At 34.1% G+C, this 27456-nt stretch overlaps 3 protein-coding genes and 2 long non-coding RNA genes across 6 annotated transcripts; 3 read left to right on the top strand and 2 right to left on the bottom strand.

Moving 5' to 3' along the window:
- The first annotated feature begins 1018 nt into the window (after nucleotides 1–1018).
- Nucleotides 1019–2119, top strand: LOC146956861 (zinc-finger homeodomain protein 4-like). Of its 2 annotated transcripts, XM_085732153.1 has the most exons (2): nucleotides 1019–1253; nucleotides 1323–2119. In XM_085732153.1, exons 1-2 carry the CDS (start codon nucleotides 1145–1147, stop codon nucleotides 1919–1921), a joined length of 708 nt encoding a protein of 235 aa, XP_085588279.1. In that variant the 5' UTR covers nucleotides 1019–1144; the 3' UTR covers nucleotides 1922–2119. The 2 variants fall into 2 exon arrangements, with proteins under 2 accessions (XP_085588279.1, XP_085588269.1); XM_085732143.1 differs by having other exon boundaries at nucleotides 1019–2119.
- Nucleotides 2120–3909: 1790 nt separating this feature from the next.
- LOC146956860 (Peroxidase superfamily protein) lies at nucleotides 3910–6298 on the bottom strand. The gene is made up of 4 exons (XM_085732125.1): nucleotides 5993–6298; nucleotides 5042–5230; nucleotides 4634–4796; nucleotides 3910–4529 (listed from the first exon to the last, which is right to left on the bottom strand). Exons 1-4 carry the CDS (start codon nucleotides 6248–6250, stop codon nucleotides 4150–4152), a joined length of 990 nt encoding a protein of 329 aa, XP_085588251.1. The 5' UTR covers nucleotides 6251–6298; the 3' UTR covers nucleotides 3910–4149.
- Nucleotides 6299–14433: 8135 nt separating this feature from the next.
- On the bottom strand, nucleotides 14434–20940 carry LOC146956858 (PHD finger protein At1g33420-like). The gene is made up of 5 exons (XM_085732090.1): nucleotides 20301–20940; nucleotides 18367–18493; nucleotides 17346–17561; nucleotides 16316–16930; nucleotides 14434–15451 (listed from the first exon to the last, which is right to left on the bottom strand). Exons 1-5 carry the CDS (start codon nucleotides 20635–20637, stop codon nucleotides 14623–14625), a joined length of 2124 nt encoding a protein of 707 aa, XP_085588216.1. The 5' UTR covers nucleotides 20638–20940; the 3' UTR covers nucleotides 14434–14622.
- LOC146956859 (uncharacterized) lies at nucleotides 18125–18493 on the top strand. Its single transcript, XR_015021326.1, has 2 exons — nucleotides 18125–18261; nucleotides 18293–18493. It is a non-coding gene; the product is annotated as an uncharacterized LOC146956859 (long non-coding RNA).
- Nucleotides 20941–26392: 5452 nt separating the features above from the next.
- LOC146956857 (uncharacterized) lies at nucleotides 26393–27456 on the top strand. Its single transcript, XR_015016631.1, has 2 exons — nucleotides 26393–27013; nucleotides 27127–27456. It is a non-coding gene; the product is annotated as an uncharacterized LOC146956857 (long non-coding RNA).

Below are 27456 nucleotides of genomic sequence, written 5' to 3'. Positions count from 1 at the left end.
TAGAATAAATCATAGTATTTGTTTAGGAACACAAATTGATTGATTAGGAGTAAAGGGTTGCCCATGTCCATTTATATTAGATTAATGTATTCAATATTATACAGTAATGGGGATAAATCTAAATCATATTATAGACCTCCTATAAAATATCTTTCAAAATAACAAGTTTGGTTGTAACTTATGAAAAGATGTCCTTTTGGACATTCTACAACTGTTGAGTATGCCTCATAGTTTATTATCGGTAAGTCAGCAGATCGTTCGAGCGAAGAAAGGGGTAATCTTATAAATTAATTGTAGTATTTAAACGCAAGTTGTATTCTGTAAACTCTAAGCTTGAATAATGGAAAGGCGCTGCAGTCCTCTATGGTCAGAGTCGTAGGCACAATAGGTCGAATTCTATGATCTATCGCGTGTTCTTTGTTTGCATTTCCGTATAGTTTTAGTTTTGAACTGGGGTTTGTGTTCTGACACCGCCAACAACAATGAATAATCTCTAGACATATGGTTTACTAGAAAGTTGTTGTCATGTGACTAAAAGGTCACGGGTTCAAGTCCTGAAAACGGTCTTTTGTGTAAAAAACGGGGGAAGACTGCGTACAACTCACCAAATGATAGGACACCTTCTCAAAACTGCGTATGCGGGAGCTTTAATGCACCGGGTTGCCTTTTCTTTTTATTTGGTTTACTAAACTGTATTATACTTTTGGAACGTTGGTATACCAATGAGGAGTAGGGACAACCACCAAATCTAGGGCAGTCCAAACCTCTCAAGACTCAAAGTAATGTACTCATTGCAAAGCAACACATTGGACAGTCTTTTCTTCTAAGTGGACAGTTCTCCATAAATATTCTTTGTCAGCTTAATTTTGTTCTTATCTTATTATTGTTTGGTAATCCTTTTATTAATTTATTCTAAACACTTTTAAAAAGACTACTATTTTTAATCAATGTCTAACACTAACAGTGTATGCAAAGCAAAGCAATATCAACTTTTTAATTATCTCTAATGACATTTATGCTTTCTTTATTTTTTCTAATTAAGTTCTCTCATCTCACTCGTATACTTTTACACATAGAGACAACAATATATGATCTAAACCATACACACTGTACAATGACATGAATATTATATATATACTATACAATGCCATTTGTTGCTTCACTTGCAAAGTTTACAATCAAGACTTTGCATGCTTGTTCCATCCAAATTTTCATTTCCTCATTAATTCCATCATCTCTATATATAATAGAAGGTTTAGTATTTGCGTTCATTCTTATATCACATTATTATAGTCATTCATTTGTTGAACCTTCTTTTACAGAAATGGAGTCTAGCATTTTTCATGTTGAGAAAAAGATAGTAGTGAAATATAAAGAGTGTCTCAAGAACCATGCAGCTACAATTGGTGGCAATGCAATTGATGGATGTGGTGAGTTCATGCCAAGTGGAGAAAATGACACACTTGAAGCTCTCAAATGTTGTGCATGCAATTGCCACAGAAACTTCCACAGAAAAGAAATAGAGTCTGATTTCAATAGCCCTTCTCAACATTATGCTGCTCTTTCACTGATTCCTGATCATAACATTAATGCACCTTTCTTGGCTCATTTATCTCCTAACAACAAAAGTGGATCAACTAGTCCTTCTGATCAGTCTTATCATGAGAAAGATTGTATTAAGGATGTGGAAAATCGAACCGAAAAGATGATAGTTAAGAAGAGGTCTAGAACTAAGTTCAGTAAAGAACAGAAGGAGAAGATGTTGTGCTTTGCAGAAAAGGCTGAGTGGAGGATTCAGAAGCTAGATGAATCTGTGGTGCAGAAGTTTTGTCAAGAGATTGGAATCAAGAGAAGAATCCTCAAAGTGTGGATGCATAATAACAAGAACACTTTTGCCAAGAGAAATCTTTCTACAAGCTAGATATAATGTAGAATGAGGTCCTAATTTTTGTTTTGTTTTGTTTCATTTCTTTTACTTTCAAGGGATTTATGTATTTGAATATTTTTGTTGGGTCATGTGTTTGATCATTCTTTGTTTAATTTTAGAGAGGATGGTGTTATATGGTTTAAAGGATTGATGTATCCAACTTTATGGTTACAAAATTGTGGGTTATGTTAATGTTATATACCTGATTTAGTTGTCTTGGCTCTTGTTTCTTCAAAATCTTATCAATTGATTGAGAAAATTTGTTTAAGACTATATGCACTGACATTTCAGAATGAAGACATATTTAGCATAATTGCGACACAAACACGACACCAACATATATGATTATATTTAATCACTTTAATTTTCTCAAATTTTTACTTTTATCGATGTGGGGCACGTGCGAAGAAAAAAAATCAAGTTTTAAAATTTAAACCTTGTATAGTATGGAATGCTGGTCGGCACCGGTAAGATTAAATGTCAAGGTTAGAGCTTAGGATGCCAATCCATGAGGGGATTAAAATACAATTAGGTCTTAATTATGATATCATAGGCACTTATTCATGTTTCCACGATCCTTATGTGTTAAAAGCACACAGCAGTTGATACCTAATAAGTTCATTATCAGTAGCTAGTGCACTTACTTGGCGGCTAATCTTGATTTCCCTCTCTAGTTGTCGGCATAAGATGATATTGATTGATATTGATTTTTTTTTTAGGGAATATTGATTGATATTGATGTTAAGATGAATCAGTACGTAGTAACAATATCCAATAATTATGTTGCAGAGTTCGGTCCATTTGGGTTGCTCTTCTTAAGATTTCATGTTCTTAAAAAAAAAATATTACAATTATCCTCGAATGAAATGACACAAATCCGGTTAGGAAAGACTTGTAAGAAATGTATGTGCTTGGTTGTTTTGTTTACCAACCCTGAAAGAATTGTGACTCTTTTTTTTGTCGGCTGTAAACCAATTTCGATCTTAGCTGATCTTAGGTTTGACCGTCTCTCCGGCTCCCTTTCGGTGCTCTTGCTTATTGGAGGCTTTCTCAATCGAAAAGGGAAAGAGTCAAGATTAGCCAATCCAAACTCATCCAAAACAAAACCCCAAACTGATAAAAAAAATCAAAAACCGTAAAAATACAAATATTTTTGACCGCGTCTAAATTTGTTTTGTAAAAACCACTTAAATTGGATTAAATTTTGGATCACCTTTACAAAAATAACGAACTAAACCGTAAGAGTAAATTTTAATACTTATTTATATTTTTATTAGTATTATATATTGCATTAATCTATTTTTTGTTGGTTTTAAATCTTATATATTCCATTAATTTAATCTATATAATTACAACTTCATATGTTTCGAACATAATCAATATTTTAAATTATATTTGCATAAAATCTATTATTTTACCGTGTATGAGTAATATTAATATTAATTAAAAAATCTCATGTTGCATTTTGGATATATCCAAAAATCAATCTAAATTAAACTACATATATTTAGATCGAATTTTTTTAGAATAGTCATCCAAACTGAATTAAACAACATGTGATTTTTATTTTGAATTCGACGACTTTTTGCCTCAAAACCGCACCGCGATCACCCCTAATCGTATATACTAACATTTGTATTTATATGTTAGTAAACAATTTTGATCAAAGTTAAGTTATGTGAATAATATACATATACTTTTTGCCTAAAAGTCAATCTAAATTGCACTGCGAACATCTCTAGTCTTATATATTAACATTTGTATTTATATGTTAGTAAAAAAATATGATTAAAGTAAGTTGGGTGAATAATATATATAGTTAAACCGTGTCAATTAATATGAAACGTGAGGAGTAATATAATATTTTTTTGGTGAAGAGGAGTAATATAATATGGAATAATATCCAAATAACCTTTATATTAAAAAAGGACATATTTTTTTATATAAAAAGAAGACATATTTTCAAAGTGAAAACACAAAGATGAAACACAGCCAATATGTGATGCTTATATATATATATATATATTGATCAGAAAGATTATCACTATAATATTACAGAAAATACACCCCACCCAACATAAACAATTTAGAGCAAACAATACACACACACACACGTTTAGTTTACATTATATTTATCACATGCTTATAATGTTATTTTTAGCTAACTAATAACAAGCTTGAAGAGTTTGAGTTTTCAAAATTACAAAACCATAACAAAATGATTAGTTAATTTTGCGGCAATTTGCTCGTACTTCACCATTGGAACCTTGTTTAATATCAAGCAAACCCATCTTCACCATGGCTTGTTGAAAATCAAGGAAGAACATGGCTTGGTTCATTGCATAAGCATTCACAATGTTCCTTGTTCTTGGGCTAGAGTAGAGTGTTTGATCTGAAAACAAAACACCATTTTTCCTCAACAAAGCGTTGAAATAAACATTGTCAAAATCGTTCCTAGTTGCATCAAATGGTTGTTCTGCATTGTCACCAGAAGTACATGTTCTTGATAGTGTCCTGGCAAATTCTGAATCCAAAGCTGGATCCACTTGGCTTAATCTGTTCTTGAATGAAGAACACCTTGCCACTCCTAGTGTATGTGCCCCTGCATATAATATATAATTCAGGACCTCGATATAATACATCAACTTTCTTTGACACATTTTTGTTTATAATTACAAACGGAGTATATAGTTAGTATGTTGTTACCGGATAGAGCGACCATCTCTTGTGCAGAAAAACCATGTTGACCAAACTGCGTGATGAGCTCGGATGCATTAAAAGAAGGTGATGGCAAATTTCTAGTGTCCTCTATTTTTGATCTTCTTCCATCCTTTCTACCTTTAGGTATGTTATACACTGGACCTCCAGCCTGCAATATTCAATATTTCATTAGTTTATGAAAATCAATTTCATGATCAAGCCAATTTTATATCAATCAATCATTAACACAAAATGTCACATAATAACACTTGCCAAGTAGACTTTTGTTAAACATGTCGTTATAGTTAACAAGGACTAAAATTTGAACAATTTATTTTATATGAACTACAAATGAAACTCTACATATTTATAGATATATTTAATCCATTAAGACAAGTTTATTATATATCTTACGTAGAAAACTGCTTCGGTGGCAGCCATAGCAAGAATATCAGCACATGAAACCACGCCAGGGCATCGGTTTTCAAGCTCATCTTTGATATCATCAATTACTTCATATCCTCTTAGGCTCAAATTTGCTGGTGAATCCTTTTCTGCTGTATTATCCTTAGTGGAATCAAGCAGAATTGACCCATCACATCCCTAGGGGACAAAAATAAACAAATATTAATGTCACATATGTTAACGTGAATAACTATATAATGTAGAAAATGGAAGCAATACATTGATAAAGTTTGTTTGTCCTATAGTTGTAGTTGATTGATGACATAATATTGCACGACACACATATACGGTGGACATTTTTGCGACAATAAATAGTTGAGCAACCACTGACGTCGTATTGGCATGGCTACTCACGTTCTAAGAAATTAATGATATTAACAATATTTGAAAGATGAATGATACTATGCACTTTATGATAAGAGTTTCACATTGAAATAGTATGACATGAATATGTGTTTATAAGTTCAGACCTAATCTTTACTTTACAAAACATTTTTATAAAGTTCAATTAAACCTAATCCAAAATTATAAGATGGTATGAGATCTATCAAAACTTACATTACAATTAATTTGAATATTGCAAATTAAACTCATACTATAAAACATGGAGAATGATAAACAGTGCATTCAGGGCATTGGTTAAGCAACCAAAACAAGTAATTTAATGTAATTATTACTTAATCAAAAGTCAAAACTTATATTTTCAAAACAAATTTTCTATTTATTAGTTTCCTTAATCATTGCTCTGAGGGCACTGGTTAGCAAGACCCATTAAACATTAATTTTTAAGTGGACCATGCATGTATGCATGCAACATCATCATGCATCCACCATGTGTTTGAGTGTCTCATGCTAGAATGTAGAGAGAGAGAGAGAGAGAGGGAGAGAAGGGGAGAGAACCTGTATGAAGCAGTCATGGAAGTGCATTCTTATAAGAGCAGCTGCAAGGGTGGGATCATTGTCCAAAGCTCTATTCACTATGTCCTTAACAACTGGTTCAACAAAAGGGCAACTCATCAAATAGTAGTTCATGTTTAACCCTCCTCCAAATCCAAATCCAAATCCAAATTGGCATGTAATCACCTCTATTAGCATAAAAAATGTCATCAATTTAGCCATTACCATTTTCAATGACTTCATAGAAGATTTATACATCATCTTAAAGCAATTAAGGGTATTTATAAAGGAATATAGAGTTTGGTTTATGAGACCTAAGAACTTAGAACTTGTATATATAGTGGGGAATAGTTGGCAAAATGCAAGAAAGTGGTGAGACGGTACTATATATTATGAATAAAAATGTAAATGATTGTAAAAAGGAGCTGACCAAAAAATAAAAATAGAAATTAAAAAAAGAAGTTTGAGATAGTGGTCTATACTTTATCTATTGGCCATGCACTATAAATATAATTTCTTCTCGAGTCTTACCTAATCACACTAGCTAGTCAATAATCAATGTGTTTTGAATTAATTATAGTAAAACTGATTAATTGAGTGTTTGATTGCATGAAAGTTGACACGTAAGAAATTTCACCATGAATGATTGTCGAATGTGTATTTGCCAGATCAATTAATCCATACATTCATATATGTGTAGTTGGAATTGACTTGAATTGTGTAAAATGATGAAAACCTTGAATTTCCTTGTAGTGAAATCTAGTTAGCTAGAAGTGTAACTCTTGAGATAAGGTGGGAAGAAATTGACCAGTAAAAAAAGAGGAGCACTGCTTTTTGATCACAAGTTTTCCAACACCGTATCAAACATTTGAGCACTTACAAAGTAGTTTATGTGATGCACATAAACTTAGGCGATGTCAACAATTATTAAAATAAGGGTCTCAAACCAATTGAGTTGAAAAACAATTGAGTTGAAAAAGACATTTTTTAAACTTTCAATGCATTAATTGTACAACTTCTAATGCAAATACTACTATATTTAATTCCTTAACCAGTGTCTCAAACCACTCGTTAGCATTTTCCTTCAAAATAAAGCAAAGTCCTTTTTTTTAACGACAAAATTTATTAATAATCAACTCTATGCATAAGATGAACAGAGATCGGCAGTTAAAAACTACAAATAAAAAAAAAACGTATATAGTCGAAAATCCCAGAAAGAAAACCATACAAAACACCACCTGAATTGAGGGCTACCATCAAAACCAATAAGAAATCTAACCCCAAAATCATGTCAACACCTAAGTCAAAACCAAACCTCGCCCTTTCTCGCGAGTGACCACATAAATAAAATCCAATCTCCTATCAACTGCCGCTCACCATAACCCCAACAATAAACCATCCAACTGATCAAAACCCTTGAAAACAAAACCTCAACTTCTCATCACCACAGAAACACCCAAACAATGGCTTGATCCAACACTCCTTCGAATTCCACCACCACTCGACCTCCGGTCCACCGGAGAAGACATCATAACAAGCCTAGAGACTTAGTCAAGAAACTGACTCCCGATCTCGAATCAAAAGTGATCGGCCCACCAGACTCTAGAAACAAAGCACCAGGGCACCCCTCAACATCTGGTCTACCGAAGAAAACATCATTATCACAAGCCCAACAATTTGAAAATAGAGACTAACTTCCGATCTCGAATAAAAAATGATCTGCCCACCAGAATCTAAAAAACAAATCCAAAGGTCCTTAATTTGGTACCCTCCGCAATGTGGCTAGGCATAGGTTAAAGTAAACTCGAATGGTGTTGATCTTGACTATGTCTCATGTGATGGTCTTTTTAGCTCACGGACTCTTTTGGTGATATTTTAGGGTAACTTTAGTTTTTTTGTTTGTTTTTTGAACTGAGAGTAAGAAAAATATCAAAGAGAAACTGGACATCCCAACTAAGTCAGCACCTTCAAGAAACTCTCATTGAGGGTACTTTAGTTCTTATTATGGAATTACTTTCTGTTTTCATTGTTAATTGTTGCTGAAGGTCGGTTCTCTATTTGGCGGGAAAGTGACACACTGCTAGATCTTGTGGTAAATGCAATTTCTAATCCAGGTGATTATTGTTTATTTGGATTAGGCCCCCAATTGACTCTTTTTTTTCATTATTTTTGTTTTGTGGTGCAGATCATTGTTTGAGTTTGAGTATCTCTCTCATTGGTGATGCCTTTGCATAACATTATCCTTTATCTAAAAAATACTGTAATGAGAAACGTGAATAATAATGAAAGCAAAAGATAATAATAATAAAAAACTTGAATACTACTAAATGAAAAATTCAAATAAGTTATGTTTTGACATGGAAAACACTAGCTACTAACTAATACTTCTTCCTTTCAAAAAAAAAAAAAAAAAACTAATACTTCTGAAAAAAACAAACTAGAATAATACTTAAGTAACTAAACATGTGTTCAAGTGTCCAAATATACTGCTATTAATGGAATCAAAGGATTAAAGCATACCTATATTAAATATTTTAATTATATTAGTGCATATTTCTTTAGTTTTTTTATAATACATATTTCTCTAATTTAGTAACTAAAAATTTGTGTGTCAATTCTGTGAAGCCCCGATACTTCAAAATGGATGACGTACCGTATCTCCTGCGTATCCTGCACCGATACCTGCCCGATACTTCCCGATACGTATCCGGAGAGTATCCAAATATTAAATTTTATTTTTTAAAAAAATAATTATCCGATACTTTCCGATACATCCCGATACGCACGGATACTTGTGTTTTTTTATATTATTTTGATTTCTGTTTTTTTTTTTTAAAATAAGAATAAAAACATTATATTACTATAATATATATATATATATATATATATATATATATATATATATATATATATACATTTCATTTATCTTTCTTTGGTGTCAGTACGACCCACACCACACCACACAAACAATTGCATCTTCCCCTTTCTAAAAAATTAGGGTTTCAACTTTTTCTTCCAAAGTGGTCGCCGTCCACTTTGGCCACCGTTGAACTGCTCGGCCATTTTCTTGTCAAGGAAAGAAGATGGATATAAGAAAGGACAATCAAGAATGTGGGACATTAGTAGAGATGCGCATGAACCGCTTGATGATGTTGGAATTAAGTTAGCAGAGTTGTCTTTGGATGAACCGGATTTGGAAGCTGATTTGTATCTTGATGATGGGAATGGAGGAGAGGAGATGTAAAAGTTAGTTACATGTTAGTGTTAACTCTTAGCATTCTTTTTTGGATATAGTGCTTCTTTTTTGGATGGATATAGTATAGCACTAACAATGTTCCTTTTGGATATAGTGTAGCATTGATGTATAGCACTGATGGTGCTCTTTTTTGTATATATTGCGTATGTAATTGACTAATGACCACACTCTTAATCGTCAATATTATTTATATTTATGTTAATGTGCTACGAGTCTGGTTTCTTGTGTTTGTTAATATATTTGCATATTAAAAAAATGGTTATAATTATATTGTACATTTAACTATATAATTTTTTTTATTAACGTATCCCAGCCGTATCGTATCTTGATTTTTGAAATTTTTCCGTATCGGCGTATCGGTGCAGTATCGTATCCGTATCGTATCTCGTATCTGGGCTTCACAGTGTCATTTATAATGGACCACTTTTAATGTGATGAAATATTTAGTTTTTTAAAATTGAACTTGGCGTGCGATGAAGTCAAATGAACTCAATGTAGTGTTCTCCAAATGGATTCCCCTCACGTTGACTACTAGGAAATGTTCTAACATTATACAAGGCCCACAAATCAGTACCTTACATTGAACTTTCAGAACTTAATTAACTCCAAAACCTTATGTTTAATTTAGGTTCAACTTAAGCATGTTACTCTAATGCAATAGGTTAAAATATGAATTTGAGTCTAATTTGAAGTGAAGTGCTTGATGAGCTAGCTGGTTGCCACTTAAGACTTTTGAGAGACAAATTAAAGTAAAGTAGTATACAACATTATTATTTGAGTGCTGTCCTATATATCTTTATGTGGAAGTGGGACAAAACTAACTTGATGAAAAAGTTATGTAGGAAACTAAGCATGAGCCATGAATTTTCTACAACCTTTATTTTGCAAAATTGCAAGTGCTGTATACACGCTTATATTATATGTAGCATGTAGGTAGTGGTCTCACTCACCACTACATCTAAATTCTAACTTGCAAAGTATTTGCTGCCATACAATGAAGAGTGCTGGGCGGCAGCAGTATACTTCTAAATCATTTGTGTGTATAAAGAATATTCTTTGGCAATATACATCAATCCATCTTCACATGCATGTGTGTGTTTATAATATTAAATCATTTGCATATGTGTGAAGTGTGAACTGAATGTAAAGAATGTTTTACTCCCTCTATTTCAAATTATTTGCCGTTTAAGGTTTTTTTTTTTATTTTCCCTAAATCATGGTATCTTTGTGAGACAAGGAATGACAATGAGACCAAATCCGTTGGACACCCGCAAAAATACCCACAATAGGTAGGCTTAAAATCCGTATTTATGGGCTCGAGTAACTACTACAAATTTGAATGGGTATAAGTGCGGGTACATACATTCAAATGACTAGCCCGCCCGACAACCTGCACATACATAATATTATATACTCCATTTGTTTCCTATTTGTAAGAAACAATTGACTTTATAAATGCTTTGAATAGTTGATGTATGAATACCTCAATTATTCAATGAATCTAAAATGTCAATTGTTTTTTATAAATAGGATCGGAGGGAGTATAATTTAAAGTTATATACTCCCATTAAAATTAATCAATTAATGAATTTTAAACTTTTTTACAATTATTTAAACGTAAACCTTTTGTTAGAAGTGTTTAAACCTAAACTTAAACAATCATTGATGCTGCTACTTCTTTCTCCTAAGCTATGGATCAACATCTCTTCTTTTGTGCATCCATCTTTTGTTGTTGTCTTGTTTTTATAGTTAGTCAACTATGGATACATTGATTCCAAATTCGAATTGTTGAATCATCTCTAAATTATCTCTTAGTTATTACGGTTTGTTGTTGTTGTTTTTTATTGTCTTTTCGGTGTTAAAGTGCGGGTAATGGACGTGAGTACTAACACATAGATGCTCATAGGACATGGGGACCGATGGTAAAGTTGTTTTCCGCGAGGGTATGAGCTCTTGTGCGGACATTCTTTTTTACAAACACGGATATGGAGACAAACACTATAATACCATCCATTGGGGGCCATTGTCATCTCTATATGAAACCGTAAATATCAATATCTCGAGATAACTGAAATTCATTCAAAAGAATAACTTCTCTCAACATATATTTTTTCATTCGCTCAACTAAAGAGCAATACCGATTAAAAATTGACAATTAATTTGAAATGAACAGAGTAAATGAAATAGACACTCCTTAAATAACACAAACATATGCATATTAATCAGCATAAATGGTATTATTTTATATATAATTGACCAACAATGGATTGGTTCAAGTGGTAACGGATTTGTGCCTCTTAATCATCTGGTTAGGGGTCGATCCCTGACTCAAGTGTATGGAAAGAATTCAATTGGGAGAGGAGAATCCACCTTGTGTGCCGCACAAGTTCTTCGACGGGGATTAGTCACTATTAAGTGCAGTGGAAACTTCGTATCAATATCATGGTAACTTTAAAAAAATTAAGTATAATTATATTTGTATCGTATCGGATACTAAATTTCGTTTTAGTTTTTCCAAAAAACAAAAAACATAATCTTTTTGTTCAAGTCAAAAGGCGTTGGCTGTTAAAATAAATCTTCATAAAATGAGTGGTTCTATTCAGTGGCGGAGCCAGGATTTTTATAAAGCCCGGGCGAAAAAAAAATTGCAATACATTTATAGGGGTGTACATAAGAAATTGCAAGCAAATAATAAAAAATTTAAAGAAATTGCCCAATTTATAGGGGTTTATATAAGAAATTCAAGGGGATTTACATAAGAAATTGCAAAAAATTTGGGTCGGAGCCCGGGCGAGTGCCCGGGCTCGCTGGGCCTTAGAACCGCCCCTGGTTCTATTGTAGAAAAAATCTTAAGCTCGCATATTTTATTTATTTTATAAGAACTTTAACTCGACAATTAATATAAAGTAAAACCTAAAAACAATTAATCTAAACTAAATTTACCTACGTTGTTTTTTATGTCATTTCATTGTGATAAATTAGTCCTCATTATTTTTTTTCTTCTAAAAATAGGTCCTTGAACTCTTATGATGTGCACGTTCACCCCAGGTTTTGGTAGTTTTATTTTGAAACCTTTTGATTCATTTGTGCTAAGAGAAAGTCTTTTATGGACATTTGGTAGTTTCATTTTAAAACCTTTTGAGTCATTTGTGCTAAGAGAAAGTCTTGTATGGACACAATTTTTTTCTTTTATAGATGTTTGAATGTTTAGATATCAGTATTGGATGGTTAAAATTGGCATATGCTGTTTTTATAAATAGAAATATTTTAACTTTTTTATTTTTAATTCCTCTAAAAAAAATTGTTTACTTTTCGCTTCTCCAAAAGTTTTACATCATCATGTTTGGTCTCTGATTTTATGTCAACTCATGTGCATCATTTAAAATTTTGCATTTTTCTTTTGCAGTCATATTTAATATATAATAGAATTCTCTCTTGCAAGATTTTAAATTTTATTAACATGTTTTGAAGAAATTCTAATAAGAATCTAAACATTCATTTAAAAACTCCTTCAAATTTTGAACCATCACATGAAATAACTTAAAAACATGTATAAAAAATGGTAATGCAAAATTTTTGGAGGACCAAAAATCAAAGAAAATTTTTATGGAGACTAAAAAAAAAAATCAAAATAATTGTAGAGACCAAAAACTTATTTAACTTTTTTCATTATATAATTCCATGCAACCTTTTGAATTATTATGAATCAATACTTTTGTAAAAAAAAATTATGAATTTATACCACAGCCAGGACCTATCCAACTCATTAATCTATAAAAAATTTCCACGTCTTCCTAGTGATACAGTCTAGTGATACAATCTATAAAAAATTTCCACTATGCTCAAGCTCCATCTGATATAGTCTCTTTACTGAAAATGTACAATATTCTCTATATATGGTCAAACCACCTAAGTCTATTATTAGTCAATATATTGAAGAAGAAAAAAAATATATAGTCTAAGCATCCCGGTCAATCACCAGTCTCTTTACTAAGAATAATTGATGGTTAGGAAGAAAAGGTTGCGTGGGCTTTCTTAAAAAAAAAAAAAAAATACATCGTTAAAAAAAGAAATGAGGGGGAATATTAGTTTATTAATTTGTAATTTTGTGTTTCTTGATGAAAGGATTAAATATTATATATTAGATCATCCCGGGTCATAAGAATTGAAAAATTATTTAAAAAAATGCAGTATCACACATAATACACAACCAAAAAAGTTGACGAAAATGACATTAATATTATCTTTTGAAGAGCATTGTCAATGTTCATACATTTGAAAAATTTATACGACATGGTAGTAGTAGTATCAATGCAATTATCATTTTCATCTGTTAACAAAATTTTCAAACCATTTTTTGACGTAACCCTTGAAACTGCAATGTACAGTTGATCATGTGAGATGACTGACTGAAAATTATAAACCAATTTGCTTAAGTGACTGTTCTTAACTTTTGTTAACGTCATTGCAAAACAAACAATTGTAGGAAACTGCACTCTCTATAAAATTTATAAATACATTGCGTGCAGAAGATCAACTGCACTCTCTATAAAACATGTTCCTTTACTTGTTTGTATATACAACTTCTACGATGGTAAGGCCACTACCAGGTTCATAAGTGCACCGTACTATCCTTAACTTTTATCCCAAACACAATGACTAAAATATCGTCGAGTGGTATGGGTAAGTATTTGATTGGTCCCAAGTTTGATTTCCTCTGGGCAAAAATTTGGTATTTTTTGCGAAATTTCTTTTAAGCATCAAACAAGTTCGGTGTGATACGGGTTAAAACGGTTCATTGGTTGGACTGTTGACCCGTCCGGGTCACTCTAGGTTTTGTCAGGTTGATTGCATATCCAGTCTTGTAACCAAACCGAACCGAACACCCCTCTAGTTCCGGTCAGATCAGTTCAACCAGCCAGTTTGGTCCGGGTTCTAAAACATTGAAACATCCAAAACATATTGTTTATTATTTACATAATTTTGTAGCACTTTTCCCCACATATATTATTTGCTAAAGGGACATTTCTTATCTTACAAAGATCATCTCCATCGTCTCACAAATATCTTGTTGAGGTTTTGTTGATGGTGGCATTTAACATGGGAAAGGTCAATCCTTTCCCACCATGGGAAAGGTCAATCCTTTCCATGTTAAATGCCACATAATTATTTCAAATACAGCAGCAGAGAAGTTAATACCATTTAAGTTAGATTTTTTTTCCCCCATTTGTTTGTATGTACAGAAGAAACAAACAAAAGTAGAACCTGAAATATGAACAAGGCATGCCCTGTCCCACCAATGCCTATCTGTTATTTACAGGCTATTTCAGGCAAAATAAAATCAAAGCTTTATATACACATCTAATCAATAAATACCTTAACGAATATTAGAAGGCACTGAAAAGCTGTTTCCCATGTAACTACCACTAGTTGTGGTAACACTAGCCAGTCTCTCATCTTTACAGTGGCCACCTGATTTAAGCTTTGAGTCACAGTTTTGGCATCTGGAACAAACAAAACGGGCTGGAACAGGAGCAGTATCAGGAATGCCAAAACACCTAGTGTGCCGCCACACACCACACATATCACAAGCCATCATTCTCTCTCCATCATCATCCTTAGCCCCACAGTTGCACTCGACAGTCCACCTCTCAAGTCCACGTTCCATTCGAAACTTGCTCAACCCATTCTTCCCGGAGTATTTTCCTCGGACACAAACCACTTCATTTGATCCTAACAAGAACTTGACCTGGGTGGAATCTTCTACACCGCTGTAGCCAACTAGTTCGTCAACTTGAAATTTTCTAAACATTAGATATACTTCCTGAAAAGCTTTTGCTGCTTCAATCTTTAGGTCAGACACTGTGGCGTTCATGGGCAGCACAATTATTTCTGGTGGAATTTTGGCTTCAGTATCTTCAGATTGGTCAACTAGTTCAACCTGACATGAGATACGTAATTTAGACAAATCTGACACTGGCGGCATCTCAGAGCAATAATCTTTTACTAATTGCTTGCAGTCAAGAAGCTTCTGAGCCGAGCTCATTGCAAGAGTTCTTGTCTCTTCATCAACATAGTTTAGCATCATCCAAGGATGAAGCAGAGAGTCGTATAAATATCTCAAGCATTGCAGGATATTCTCTTCAGAAGGACACTTTGAGCCTGGAGAATTATTGTTGGCCATAAAAACATTTGTAGCATCAATCCTGAAACAAATAGAACACAATATCAGAACTGATTTGAAATCATATAAGGATCTCAACATTCCAAAGAATTAAAAAAGCATCAGGAAAAGAATCTTCCGAAGAACACCAAGAGATAATATCAATGCTTTGAGAAGAACATCCACTATTTCAGGGCTCAACCTCAGTATTAGTAATGACATCAGGAGTGTCACATGCATACATCTAGCGTAAGAAGGTTGGAAAAGGATATGATAGGATATGAACATGCATATACCTTTTTAAATATATTTATCCATATAGATTATAATTTATACAGGTATTTGTCCAGTGTAACAATTTTAAATTTAATAGAGAAACAAGGTAAGATAATGTGACATGATCAACTTATTGTACCCTACGACAATGTCACATAATGGTTCATCAAACATCAGACTGAAACATGATATGATAGTATACTATATTCTATATCTCTTTTATACTGTCCAGCAAACAGACCCCTAATTAATTTGTTATTTTTTCAATAAATTTAAATAGGTTCATTGATCTAATTTAAATATAAGCAAATAGGTTCCTATCTAGTTCTTGTAATGGTCCAAATGAGAACCTGCCAGAAACAAACATCTAAAACTTAAACATTATTCTTGATCCACCCTCGTGAAAGTGATTCCAGAATCAAGTTTCGATCCATCATGACTTGAAAAGTGTAAAACTAAGCAATGTAGTAATAACTAAATAACTTGTTGCACAGTAATAACTAAATAACTTGTTACACATCACATTTATAACATGGCTTCAGTTTGAGCCAGCATGCATGACCTCCTTTTAAGCAGTTAAACTTAAAAGAACAGAAGAGAAAACAAACCAAGAATCACATTGAAATCTAACCTGAATTCATACACTCCAGTTTGAGGATTGCATCTGCTATTAACAATCCCACCATAGACTACTTTTCCTCCCAGTTCAGAAAGGCAATAATCAAGAAGCTCTGGAGAGGCCACCTTGCAAACAGCACCCTTAAGAGCTCGACCACTCACCCAATTAGACCCAGACACTGCCCGCAGCACTCTGAGCATGGCTTCCTCCACACGTTCAACGTCACTCTTTTCCCAAGAACTTGATAATCCAGAAGCATCAATCCGCCGCTTTTTGCAGGTTATGTCATCAGACTTAGAGGCTGTCTTGCGAGCATCATGCAACAAACCCATCAAAAAACAAAATAGGTCCCTCATATTTACAAGCTCATGCTCTGACAAAGACCGGTAATACAAAATCATATCCTGCACACGTGAGTGAGGCTTCTGTTCCTGGGAGAGGAAGATGGACAAGGGTAGATTGGATAGGCTTTCAACAGCAGACTTGTATGCTTCCTGTGTGAGACAATAGCTGCCAGAGCCAAAATTATATCCCCACTCACCATACCATGGATTTCCCTTCATAATGGCATGGAGCAAGCGATACTCTAGCCCGTATTTCTTCGAAACATCCATCACACTAACTTTTCTGCCAATGTACAAATGGGAACAAACAGAAGAATTTAACTCAAATCCATATCCATATAAACACAAATAACCTAAATAATATTCTCTTGTTTCAAGAAAGTGAATGTACTTCTCTTCATGATATCCAAATCCTAAGTGTAATGTACTGAATATATTCTTGTGACCTCATATTTAATTTGAATGATCATTAGTTTTTTAAGAAACACTTCTATACCAATCTTCACTATGTCACCGCAAGTCAGTGACAGCCGGACAGGTCTCATAAATGTGATAAATTTCATACTGAAAGTATTTAGGTCAGAAATTACTCCACTACTTAACAGAAGTATTAGGTCAGCAAAAATAGCAGTTACTGACTACGATAAAGAACCCTATTTTAACTATATCAATTACTGACAGCAATCATGAATCCTAACCTAGCTCCAAGTGTCTTGCATAGGCGATCCCAGAAATCCATAATATGGCAACCAGAAAGATATCTAGATCCCCCTTCTCTGCCATTAACTCGAAGAAGGTGCCCATAACCATTGGCATGGACTACACCATGTAAAAGATGACTTGTGTTCTCTAGTTGGTGGTACACCCAGTCTTCAACATCATCACTGGTTGTCACATGGTTACATGACTTGCACCTGAAGATAAAACAGATCAACCATAATGTACGATCAGGTACTACATCCAACACATGCTATTTCTAAAATCATTTTGATTATGCTTTATTTTTTAAGAGTAAGATTATCCAGACATGCATTAAGAAAAACAAAAGGAAACTACCCTCTCATGTAGCATGAGGAGAAATTTATACTAAAAGAACCGCTTCTTCACTAGCTGTAAATTGAATAAACCAAGGGAGAGGTTCAAAAAGACCCACACCCCAGCCGCTTCTTCACTAGCTGTAAATTGAATAAACCAAGGGAGAGGTTCAAAAAGACCCACACCCCAGACCAACAAACATTCTATTTCAGCAATCAATTACATTAACTTTGAAAAGACTCAGTAACTACAATGCATTGGCATAGGGAATGAAGAATGACTAATTTTCTAGAATTTGGTTTCCAAATTTCAATCTACAATTAAGGAAGCAATATGTGAAACAGTAGTAATAAATGACTTAGGTTGGGCATCAAACGATCATCTGATAAGAGCATCATCAACCCTTACACTTGTATTGAGGCTCTTAAGTACACAGAATTCGTATACTAACAACCTCTCATTCTTATATTTCATAAACAAAATATCAATTAATTGCACCCTAGCCCTCATTTCAGATATAAACATGAGTGTTTAGATTAGCTCCCTATTCCTACAAGATTCCATCCCCATTGAGGGATGGTTGGGTATAATCTTCCCCCATTGAGGGAAGCCTAACAAAGTAACAATCAATTGATAAGAATATCCAAAGGATGACAATTGCATAAAATGGAGAAAAATACTCACTTGGATTCTGACAAATGCAAAATATCTCCACAGCACATACATGGTTTGTGGTATCCACCAATGGATCTCCCATCAGCTTTGATTATAAAATGGTAACGCTTACTGCACACTGGATTTCCGCTGCAGCCTAAGTTCAAAAAACAATACAAATTAATAGGACTCTATCAAGAAAAACAATAGGACACTACCAAGAAAACAAAAGTTAAACAAAAAAAATAGCTCAATTGGTGGACATCCCTTTGCAGGGGGCACAAGTTCGAACCCGCAATACCCCACTTATTCATTTAAAAAGTGTGACAGTCTAGCCACTACACTACTAAACCAAAAAATAAAATATATATCTGAATCTAGATGTTTCATAATTGATACTTTTATAACATTTAGTACACAAAACTCTAATGTTTTAAGTATATATATATATATATATATATATATATATATAAAAAAGAATAATCTAGTCATATAAATATTTCAATCTTGTTCAAAGAAAAGAAAATCCAGTGTTGCAAAAAAGAACAATGAAATGAAAACAATAACAATTTAAAAAAAAAAAACACACACACACAAACAATAGTCAATATTATTTTTTGGGTACACAAAGTCAATTAATTAATTTAAGCAATTAACTAAAGAAAAGCATAGAAATTGCGTGCGAAAAACGTCAATGACAACTAAGCAAAATCCAAATGGAGAATATTCCAAAAAAAATATCCAAATGAAAAAAGAAAAGTTGCACACAACACAACAATGCCAAGCATAACTTTTTAGCACAATGATAACGACAAACAACTACTACTTCACGCAATAATCATAACTGTCACGCAACAAAAAACACACCGTATCCAAAAATCAAAACCACGTGTCACTCCATTACTCTTCCACATGTCTCCTTCTTAAGGGACCCACCACCCACCCACCCAAATACCATTTATATTCTCTTCTCCCTAATATCTCTCCATTTTATCGTCACAATATATCGTCAATAACTCGCAGTTTACTAATTTATCACTCATTTGATTCACTAATTCATTAACTTAATAATATTATCACTCATTTAGGGATGGCAATGGGTACCCATTGGGCAGGGTACTATAGTGCCCATCCCCATACCCGCGTTTTAAAAAAATCCCCATACCCGGGCCCATACCCTCGTGGGCAACAAGTTTGGTGCCCGTCCCTATACCCTATGGGTATCTAAGTGCCCGTACCCGCACCCATTACCCGCACTTTCACAACAAAAAGATAATAAATACCAAAAAATATCACAACATAATTAAAATATGATATGAAATCTTCTAAATCAACATATAAAATATTACGCATCATATTATTTGGCCAAATAAAAAGCATCTAAAATATAAAAAACAAGTGCATATTACAAAAAATATCAAAGACTTAGGATTAATTAACTAACTTTAATATAAATAAAATTATTCGCATGGTGTATATAATGTGTGGGCATGGAGCGGGGTGGGCACTAGAGTGCCCGTACCCGCACCCATACCCGTTCAAATTTGTGGGTTTACCTGTGCCCAGGCCCATACCCAATAATGCGGGTATTTACCCGCCCATCGTGGGTATTTTTTGCGGGTACCCAATGGGCTTGGGTCCAATTGCCATCCCTACACTCATTTAAATAATTTGTCAAAAAACTATACACATCATAATCATAATAAACATTTATGATATTATTATTATTATTATTGCATATTATTATAATGGATAATGTATCATCTCGTCAAATAAACATGATAATTTCAAAAACTCATAAAAATCCAATTTCAATTTTAATTTGCATATTTTATTATTATTATTATTATCCTATTAATTAAAGCAAAAGAGTCGGTGATAGAAAACCGGCAACCGGATAGAAACCGGAAGAAAAACCGATGAAACCAAAGCGATTCACGTAAAACCGAACCGAGTCAACTCACCAAAAACTCGGCACTGATCACAATACACAGATCTGGATCTAGCAACATCTTCTTCCACAACGTCAAGGCAAATAACCGCCGGTCCCGATTCACCCCCATCGGTGATCTCACCGACACGGAAGAGGATCTGCCACGTCAGCAAGTGCGGAAACAACGCGGAAGGCGGTGGAAGAAGCGCGTACTTGGTGAGAAAAGAGTGAACATTAGAACGAAAAGGTCCGCCGGAGAAACTCTCTGAAGCGGCGAGGGATGGTGAAGGGAATGAAAAGAAATCGTGGTAATCGGCGGTGACTCTTCTTTTCATACGTTTTAAGGATTTGCCTCCGCTAACGACCATGATAGAAGAGGTTACAGGCGCGTGGTCCAGTTTTGGTGGCGCGTGAGGTGAGATCTCGGTGGAGAGTTGTGGATCTGAAAGGGAGGGAGGGAAGAGAGGATTAGGGTTTGGTTATTGAGTTTGATAGTTGTCGTTGGATTAATCTGGGAAGAACATTTTATGGATATGTTTATATAGAAGAATAAATAATTAAAGAAGAAAGTGATAAAAAGAAAAAGGGAAATATTCTTCTTGTATGTTATGTGGGGGAGAGATAGAGGAGGAGAGGAGAGTGGAGAGATTTTTAAGGATCGAACAAGTCTTAGCCGTTAAGCGAGTTTACCGCCATAAATGGCAAGGCAAATTAGACCGGGCTTCTTTATTTTGGCAAACAAAAGGTTCATTGGTAGCACGCAAAATTCTTTTTTAAAGTTTTTTTTTAAACAAAAAATATTGTTTCTTTTTTTTTTTTTGGTCAAGCAAAAAATATTGTTTCTAATCCTTTTTATAAAATGGAGAAGAGCCTTGGGTGTTTTGTACGGTAAGAAAGTACCACTTAAGTTGAAAGGAAAGTTCTATCAGACAGCAGTCAGACCGGCATTGTTGTATGGTACAGAGTGTTGGGCGGTTAAGAGCTAACACGAGAGTCAAGTAAGTGTAGCGGAGATGAGGATGTTGCGTTGGATGAGTGGTAAGACTAAATAATAGAAAAATTGGTAGAAAATAGACATTGATGGTATGGACATGTAGAGAGAAGACCCGTAGATGTCGTTGTAAGAAGAGTAGATCAAATGGAGGTGAGTCAGGTTAAAAGAGGGAGAGAAAGACCTAAGAAAACTATTAGGGAAACCATTAGAAAGGATTTAAAGAACAATGAGTTGGATCCAAATATGGTTTATGATAGAACACTATGGTGTCATTTGATCCATGTAGCCGACCCCACTTAATGGGATAAAGCTTGATTGTTGCTGTAATCCTTTTTATAAAATACAAACGAGTCAATAAAAATTGATGTATACTTCTTTAAAAACAGTTGATGTATATGATTTATAATATCTACTAAATACATTAATTTTTTTTTAAACTCATTTGTCTTTCACGATAGAGTAGTATGCTCCACATAAAAGTGTGTATGTAGACTAATCTTTTGTTGTAATGAGGGCTTAAACGATCCAACTCGAATAAATAATGGGTCATGCACAGTCCAAAATCCACATTGGACATGTGAATGAAAATTGCTCTTTAAGCTTCCATTCTTTTTTCCAACCATCCCGAAAAGACCAAAATGTCACCAATGACAATTAACTTTCGTTCGGTCGACTTTCTTAAAAAAAAAAACAATCGTTCGATCGAGAATGACAGTTAACTGTCGTTCATTAATGTTCAAACAACACTTAATTGTCGTTGTGATCTGGTCTTATACCAGAACTGCAACAGCACCCCCACTTCTTCATAACACAATTAAACATCATCCAAAATCTTAAATACCAACCTCTACCTAATTTCTTCAAATACAAGCTACTCATCTTTCCGATAACAAGTGTTCAAATCCCTTAACATTGACATTCTTAGTTTTATATGTTTGAATTTTTTAAAAAAAAAATATTGGTGATATGTTAATGTTTAGAGTTTTTATATAAAAAAATTTGGGTAGTAAATAATCAAATGCTTGCATTTTTGCACTTTCAATGTTGTTTAGACTATGTTTAAGTTCAATGTGGTAGTTTAAACCTTCAATAGTATAATGAACCAAGAATGTATATTTTACATTCTGAGTGTTTGATGAAATGACTTAATGAGTTGTGTAGATATGACTGACAACCCAGATAGGCTTCGGCTAGGAAGGACGGTGGTGAACGTAGAGAGAGAGAGAGAGAGAGAGAGAGAGAGAGAGAGAGAGAGAGTTGGGGGGGGAGGGAGAGAGAGAGATGCGCAAAACACTCTTTCTAAAAGGAGACGAGGGCGTAGGAATGATGAGGAGGGGACCTCATAGACGGGTGCGTCCTAGGTGGTTGACCCTACACATGATCAGTACCATGTGACTAATGAGCAGTATTATGATCCTACTGAGGAACACTACCATGACCCTACTGAGGAGGAGTGCTACCAGGTTGTGCGGCATCATGAGGATCTGGAGCAAAACATGATGCACGGACACCACCGCCGATACTTGATACTTTTTCTAGGAGCCCTTATGATTTATCTTTATTGCCGTCATCACTAATCATTTTGCTTACATGATTTGGAATGACGTTGATGTAAGTATAATTATAGGCTTAATTGCATGTTTGGTCCCTTATGTTTATTTTAGTTTTCAAGTTGGTCCCTTATGTTTTGAAAGTTTCAAGTTGGTCCCATACGTTTATTTTAGTTTTCAAGTTGGTCCCTTACGTTTTGAAAGTTTCAAGTTAGTCCCTTATGTTTATTTTAGTTTTCAAGTTGGTCCCTTATGTTTATTTTAGTTTTCAAGTTGGTCCCTTATGTTTATTTTAGTTTTCAAGTTGGTCCCTTATGTTTTGGACCGACTTGAAAACTAAAATAAACATAAGGGACCAACTTGAAAACTAAAATAAACATAAGGGACCAACTTGAAACTTTCAAAACGTAAGGGACCAACTTGAAAACTTTTAAAACGTAAGGGACCAACTTGAAACTTTCAAAACGTAAGGGACCAACTTGAAAACTAAAATAAACATAAGGGACCAAACATGCAATTAAGCCATAATTATATTACTTTATTATTTAAATATTTATTATGATTATATATTTTTAACTGTTTTTTTTTTTGTATTTCAAAGTCGCAATGTGTGTAAAGCCATCAGACATAGGAATAAGATAACTGCACTTACACACCCACCAACACATATGCAGTAGTTATGGACTCTAGTTAAAGTTTAAGTTCTTTTACCATTTCTACATACATGGTTCTCTACTTTGAGTGGTGCCATGCTTACCACTTTCTCTGAGAGGTGTCATGAGGGGACTAGCGACTTCCATCTGCCTGTTGCAAAGATGACCGCTACGCTAGATGATCTGACATGTCTTTTACACATCCACATTGAAGGGAAGACGATGGCTCACACAAAAACGATCTCCTAGGAGATGGGTGTCCAGCTGATGATTGACTTGTTTGAGTTTTCCGAGCATACTGTGATTGATGAGTGAGCTAACTAGTTTGGTACTTTTGTAAATATTCCCTTCCTAAAGAGAATATATAAGGAGCACCTCAATATGGCAACTCAGTTGAAGAATGTAGTTGCGAGGGAGAAGAAGAGAAATAACCGGAGGCAATGGTGTGTGAGAGCTTTCTTGCTTTATTTGGTCGGTTTTACTATATTCACCAACGATAACAACAAACACATTGACCTCATATTGCTTGAAAAGAGAGGAATTTCAACACAATGAGTGAGTGGTCATGGGATGAGATGACATTGACATATCTTTACCATTATCTGTTTGAGGCTACCACCTTCGATAAGACTTCGATCGACAGTTACATGACCTTACTAATTTAATTGATTTTTTTTTATCTTTGTTGTATATCATATTATAATATACTAATATAATTCTGTTTGTTTTTTTTTTTTTCAGACATGGGATTTGGAGCATTCAAACACTTATTTGGATATACCCCAAACATGGCATATGTTGCCCCGCTTTGCTCCTAAGAGGGGCTACGCTACACCGGGGGCCTACAAAGTCATCCTTGATCTGTTGGACATGGACGACGTCATAAAAGCCCCTATGATGATCATCGTGTGGAGTAACCCTACGAGCAGATACGATGGTACTTCTGTTGGATCATGGCTGAGAAAGGGAAGAAATACTGGCACTTGCTATAACGGGTGAAGTGGCAATACATTTATGTCCAAGATATTCCCAGACGACATCTGTCAACTGTGTCTCCTCGTGGTGCAGCCCATATACATCAGGCTTTTTTTGATTTCATGATTCACATCATACTTGAGGCTGAGCGGGGGTCCGATGCTAGTGGATCCATAACGGTGTGCCCCAAAAGTATTAAAAAATAAGAACTCTCATCGACATCCATTGGATCAAAAAACAAATTCTGATAAGTAAGGTATTAAGAAATTTAGTTCAACATCGTTAGTATGCATTCCCTCAACCTTCTATGAAAGTTTGATACCCAACCATGTGGTAGAACTAAAGAGACAAAAAATACTCCAAAGTTTTCATAGAAAAACACTCCGCTTTGACTTTGTAGAGCATGACACCAAAGATACATCTTAAGCATACATACTTAATCAAAATATATAAATTACTATATCTACCAACATAACTCAAATAGAAAACTAGAGATAAACAATTCTACTACATAAAATGTTCCCATGGAAAAGAATTATCCATAAGCATGTGGACAAACATCACATTTTTTTTAAGATCACATATATCATGAGTATTGAAGAAAACAATAAGAACACCTTGCTACTCTCAAATTACAATATGGAATATCAGGGATGATCATCTCGCTCTCAAAGTCCTTACATGTCAATGTCCACCTGATCATAATATGAAAATCCTAAACCTAATTTATTTTATATCTCACAATTACCTTTGTGTCCTCCTGCCTTTTTTTAGGGTTTTGAAAAATATTTATGAAAAAAAATTCTCTCCAACCTTTATCACATATATCATGAGTATTGAAGAAAACAATAAGAACACCTTGCTACTCTCAAATTACAATATGGAATATCAGGGATGATTATCTCGCTCTCAAAGTCCTTACATGTCAATGTCCACCTGATCATAATATGAATGATCATAATATGAAAACCCTAAACCTAATTTATTTTATATCTCACAATTACCTTTGTGTCCTCCTGCCTTTTTTGAGGGTTTTGAAAAATATTTATGAAAAAAATTCTCTCCAAAGAGTTGAACCCATGACCTAAACCTAATTTATTTTATATCTCACAATTACCTTTGTGTCCTCCTGCCTTTTTTGAGGGCTTTGTGTCCTCCTGCCTTTTTTGAGGGTTTTGAAAAATATTTATGAAAAAAATGAGTTGAACCCATGACATATTTCAAAGCATTTTAACCACCAAGCCACTTACTGCTTTTGTGATATCATTTGGCTTCCACTACATGATATCCAACATTAAACTCCCTTTTCTAAAAACCAATTAATTCTTTTTCCTTTCTTTCCAAACGGTTTTGAACCCTTTTTTCTCCTTCGCAATCTAAACCCAAAAGTTTGTGATTTTCAACCATTTTTTCCCTTCATACAGTAACTTTTTTCAAAAATTTGTTCATTGTTTAAACATGTCGACAACTAATGATATAGTCAATCTGATGCTTATATATGAAAATCGAAATAAACCATCTCTTTTACTTTATCTGTGTCATCTCTTTTTTTTTTCAACTTCAATACACCATTTTTTTTCATTGTTCCATCTCCCTCTCTCTCACTTCTCTGTTCACTATCACCATTCATTATCCGCACCATCAGTGCAGTAACCAAACAATCATCACTAACCAACCGTCACCGTCGTCACTGTTAACAAACCATCGTCGCGGTCAACTTTCATCACGTCATTACCATCACCGCCATGACAATGACTCTGTCGCCAGCAGTCCCCTCGATCCTCTCTAGCGATCTCATCCTTGATGTACTTTCGTTTCTTCCTATAAGATCTTTTCTTCGATTCAGGTATGTAAGTAAGTGTTGGAAAACCCAATTTCTGACCCCACCTTTGTGAAATTGCATCACCAGAAATCACAATCACAAACACGAAATTCACCCTTCCCACTGCAGGTTGAAGAATTCAGGTGGTGGTTGCGGTTATGAAAACAGACCAATACCTCTTCTGCTGCTATCATCTATATTTAAGTTTTTTTTTTAGCTTTTATTTGTTACAACTATTGTTTTGTGTGTGATTCTTTATCTTTTATGATATTAGATGATTTGATGTGAAATTGAGAGTAACTGAATCATTGAGGAATTAAATAACTTCAAATTATGTTGTCCGTAGGAAAGAAACTAATAGAAGGTATGTATGTTCTCTCTAATCTGTTTCTCTAATCATGGTTGTGTGATATCCGGTGTTCATTCTTTTGCAAATAAATTTCCTGTAGCATCTGATTCAGTTAACTATCTATTTTGATTGTGTCTTCTTTGGTTTTTTCAATTTTCAAACTTCCTTGAGATGGACTAGACATGAGAATGTTGTGATTGTTAATCTTTTATTGTTTATTTGATAAAATTTTGTCTACACATTTTGCAGATGGGGAACAATTGTTTCATTGTGCTTATAAAAAAGTTGTTTCATTGTGATTATAGTAGAACGTGCTAAAACTACTATTACTTAATTCATATATTCCATTTACCCATGTCTGTTGGCATGTCCAGTAGAAAGAATGGAGTTTATCCTGTTAGGTTAGTTTGTTTATTTTTTCATTACTTCTAACACTACTGAATTGAACATTTATAATTTTGTTATCTAATGACATAAACCTTTTGAAGTTCTAAACTTTTTTTTTAATTTGTAGGTTCTAATGAAGGTGCACACAGTTATAGTTACTTGAATCTGAAGAGAAAAAGAGCACGAGTATTGAAAGGTCCACATTTAGTTACACTGGTATCACCACTTCGTATCCGTTAAGTATAACTAATTTCTTAAATCTCTGTGAAGCGATAACTGACAATATATTTTCTCTGCAACATACTCTATTATACGATTGGAAAAAGGCATCAGATTAAAACCTTACACTGCAACTCATTGTATCTACAAAATGCATGCGATCAGTTCAGCTTATGTTTTAAAGTTTGGTGACTGTTAAACCATAGTAGTTACAGTACACATAATATTTTCTGCTAAA

Source organism: Medicago sativa, chromosome 1 (genome assembly GCF_051527215.1).
Source record: "Medicago sativa cultivar Bolivia chromosome 1, Bolivia_mono, whole genome shotgun sequence".
In the NCBI taxonomy this organism is placed as follows: domain Eukaryota; kingdom Viridiplantae; phylum Streptophyta; class Magnoliopsida; order Fabales; family Fabaceae; genus Medicago; species Medicago sativa.
Note: the sequence above shows the minus strand (reverse complement) of the source record. Positions and strands in the feature narration are given on the sequence as shown.

What these genes read in the sequence shown, in the direction of transcription:
- LOC146956861 (XM_085732143.1), top strand. Translation starts at nt 1,145, where the DNA reads ATGCCATTTGTTGCTTCACTTGCAAAGTTTACAATCAAGACTTTGCAT.
- LOC146956860 (XM_085732125.1), bottom strand. Translation starts at nt 6,250, where the DNA reads ATGATGTATAAATCTTCTATGAAGTCATTGAAAATGGTAATGGCTAAA. An exon ending in TCCATGACTGCTTCATACAG is followed by an intron (nt 5,231 to 5,992) that starts GTTCTCTCCCCT and finishes TTTGTCCCCTAG; the next exon opens with GGATGTGATGGGTCAATTCT. An exon ending in AGAGATGGTCGCTCTATCCG is followed by an intron (nt 4,530 to 4,633) that starts GTAACAACATAC and finishes TATTATATGCAG; the next exon opens with GGGCACATACACTAGGAGTG.
- LOC146956858 (XM_085732090.1), bottom strand. Translation starts at nt 20,637, where the DNA reads ATGGTCGTTAGCGGAGGCAAATCCTTAAAACGTATGAAAAGAAGAGTC. An exon ending in TTGCATTTGTCAGAATCCAA is followed by an intron (nt 17,562 to 18,366) that starts GTGAGTATTTTT and finishes TTTTATCTTCAG; the next exon opens with GTGCAAGTCATGTAACCATG. An exon ending in TGCAAGACACTTGGAGCTAG is followed by an intron (nt 16,931 to 17,345) that starts GTTAGGATTCAT and finishes GTACATTGGCAG; the next exon opens with AAAAGTTAGTGTGATGGATG.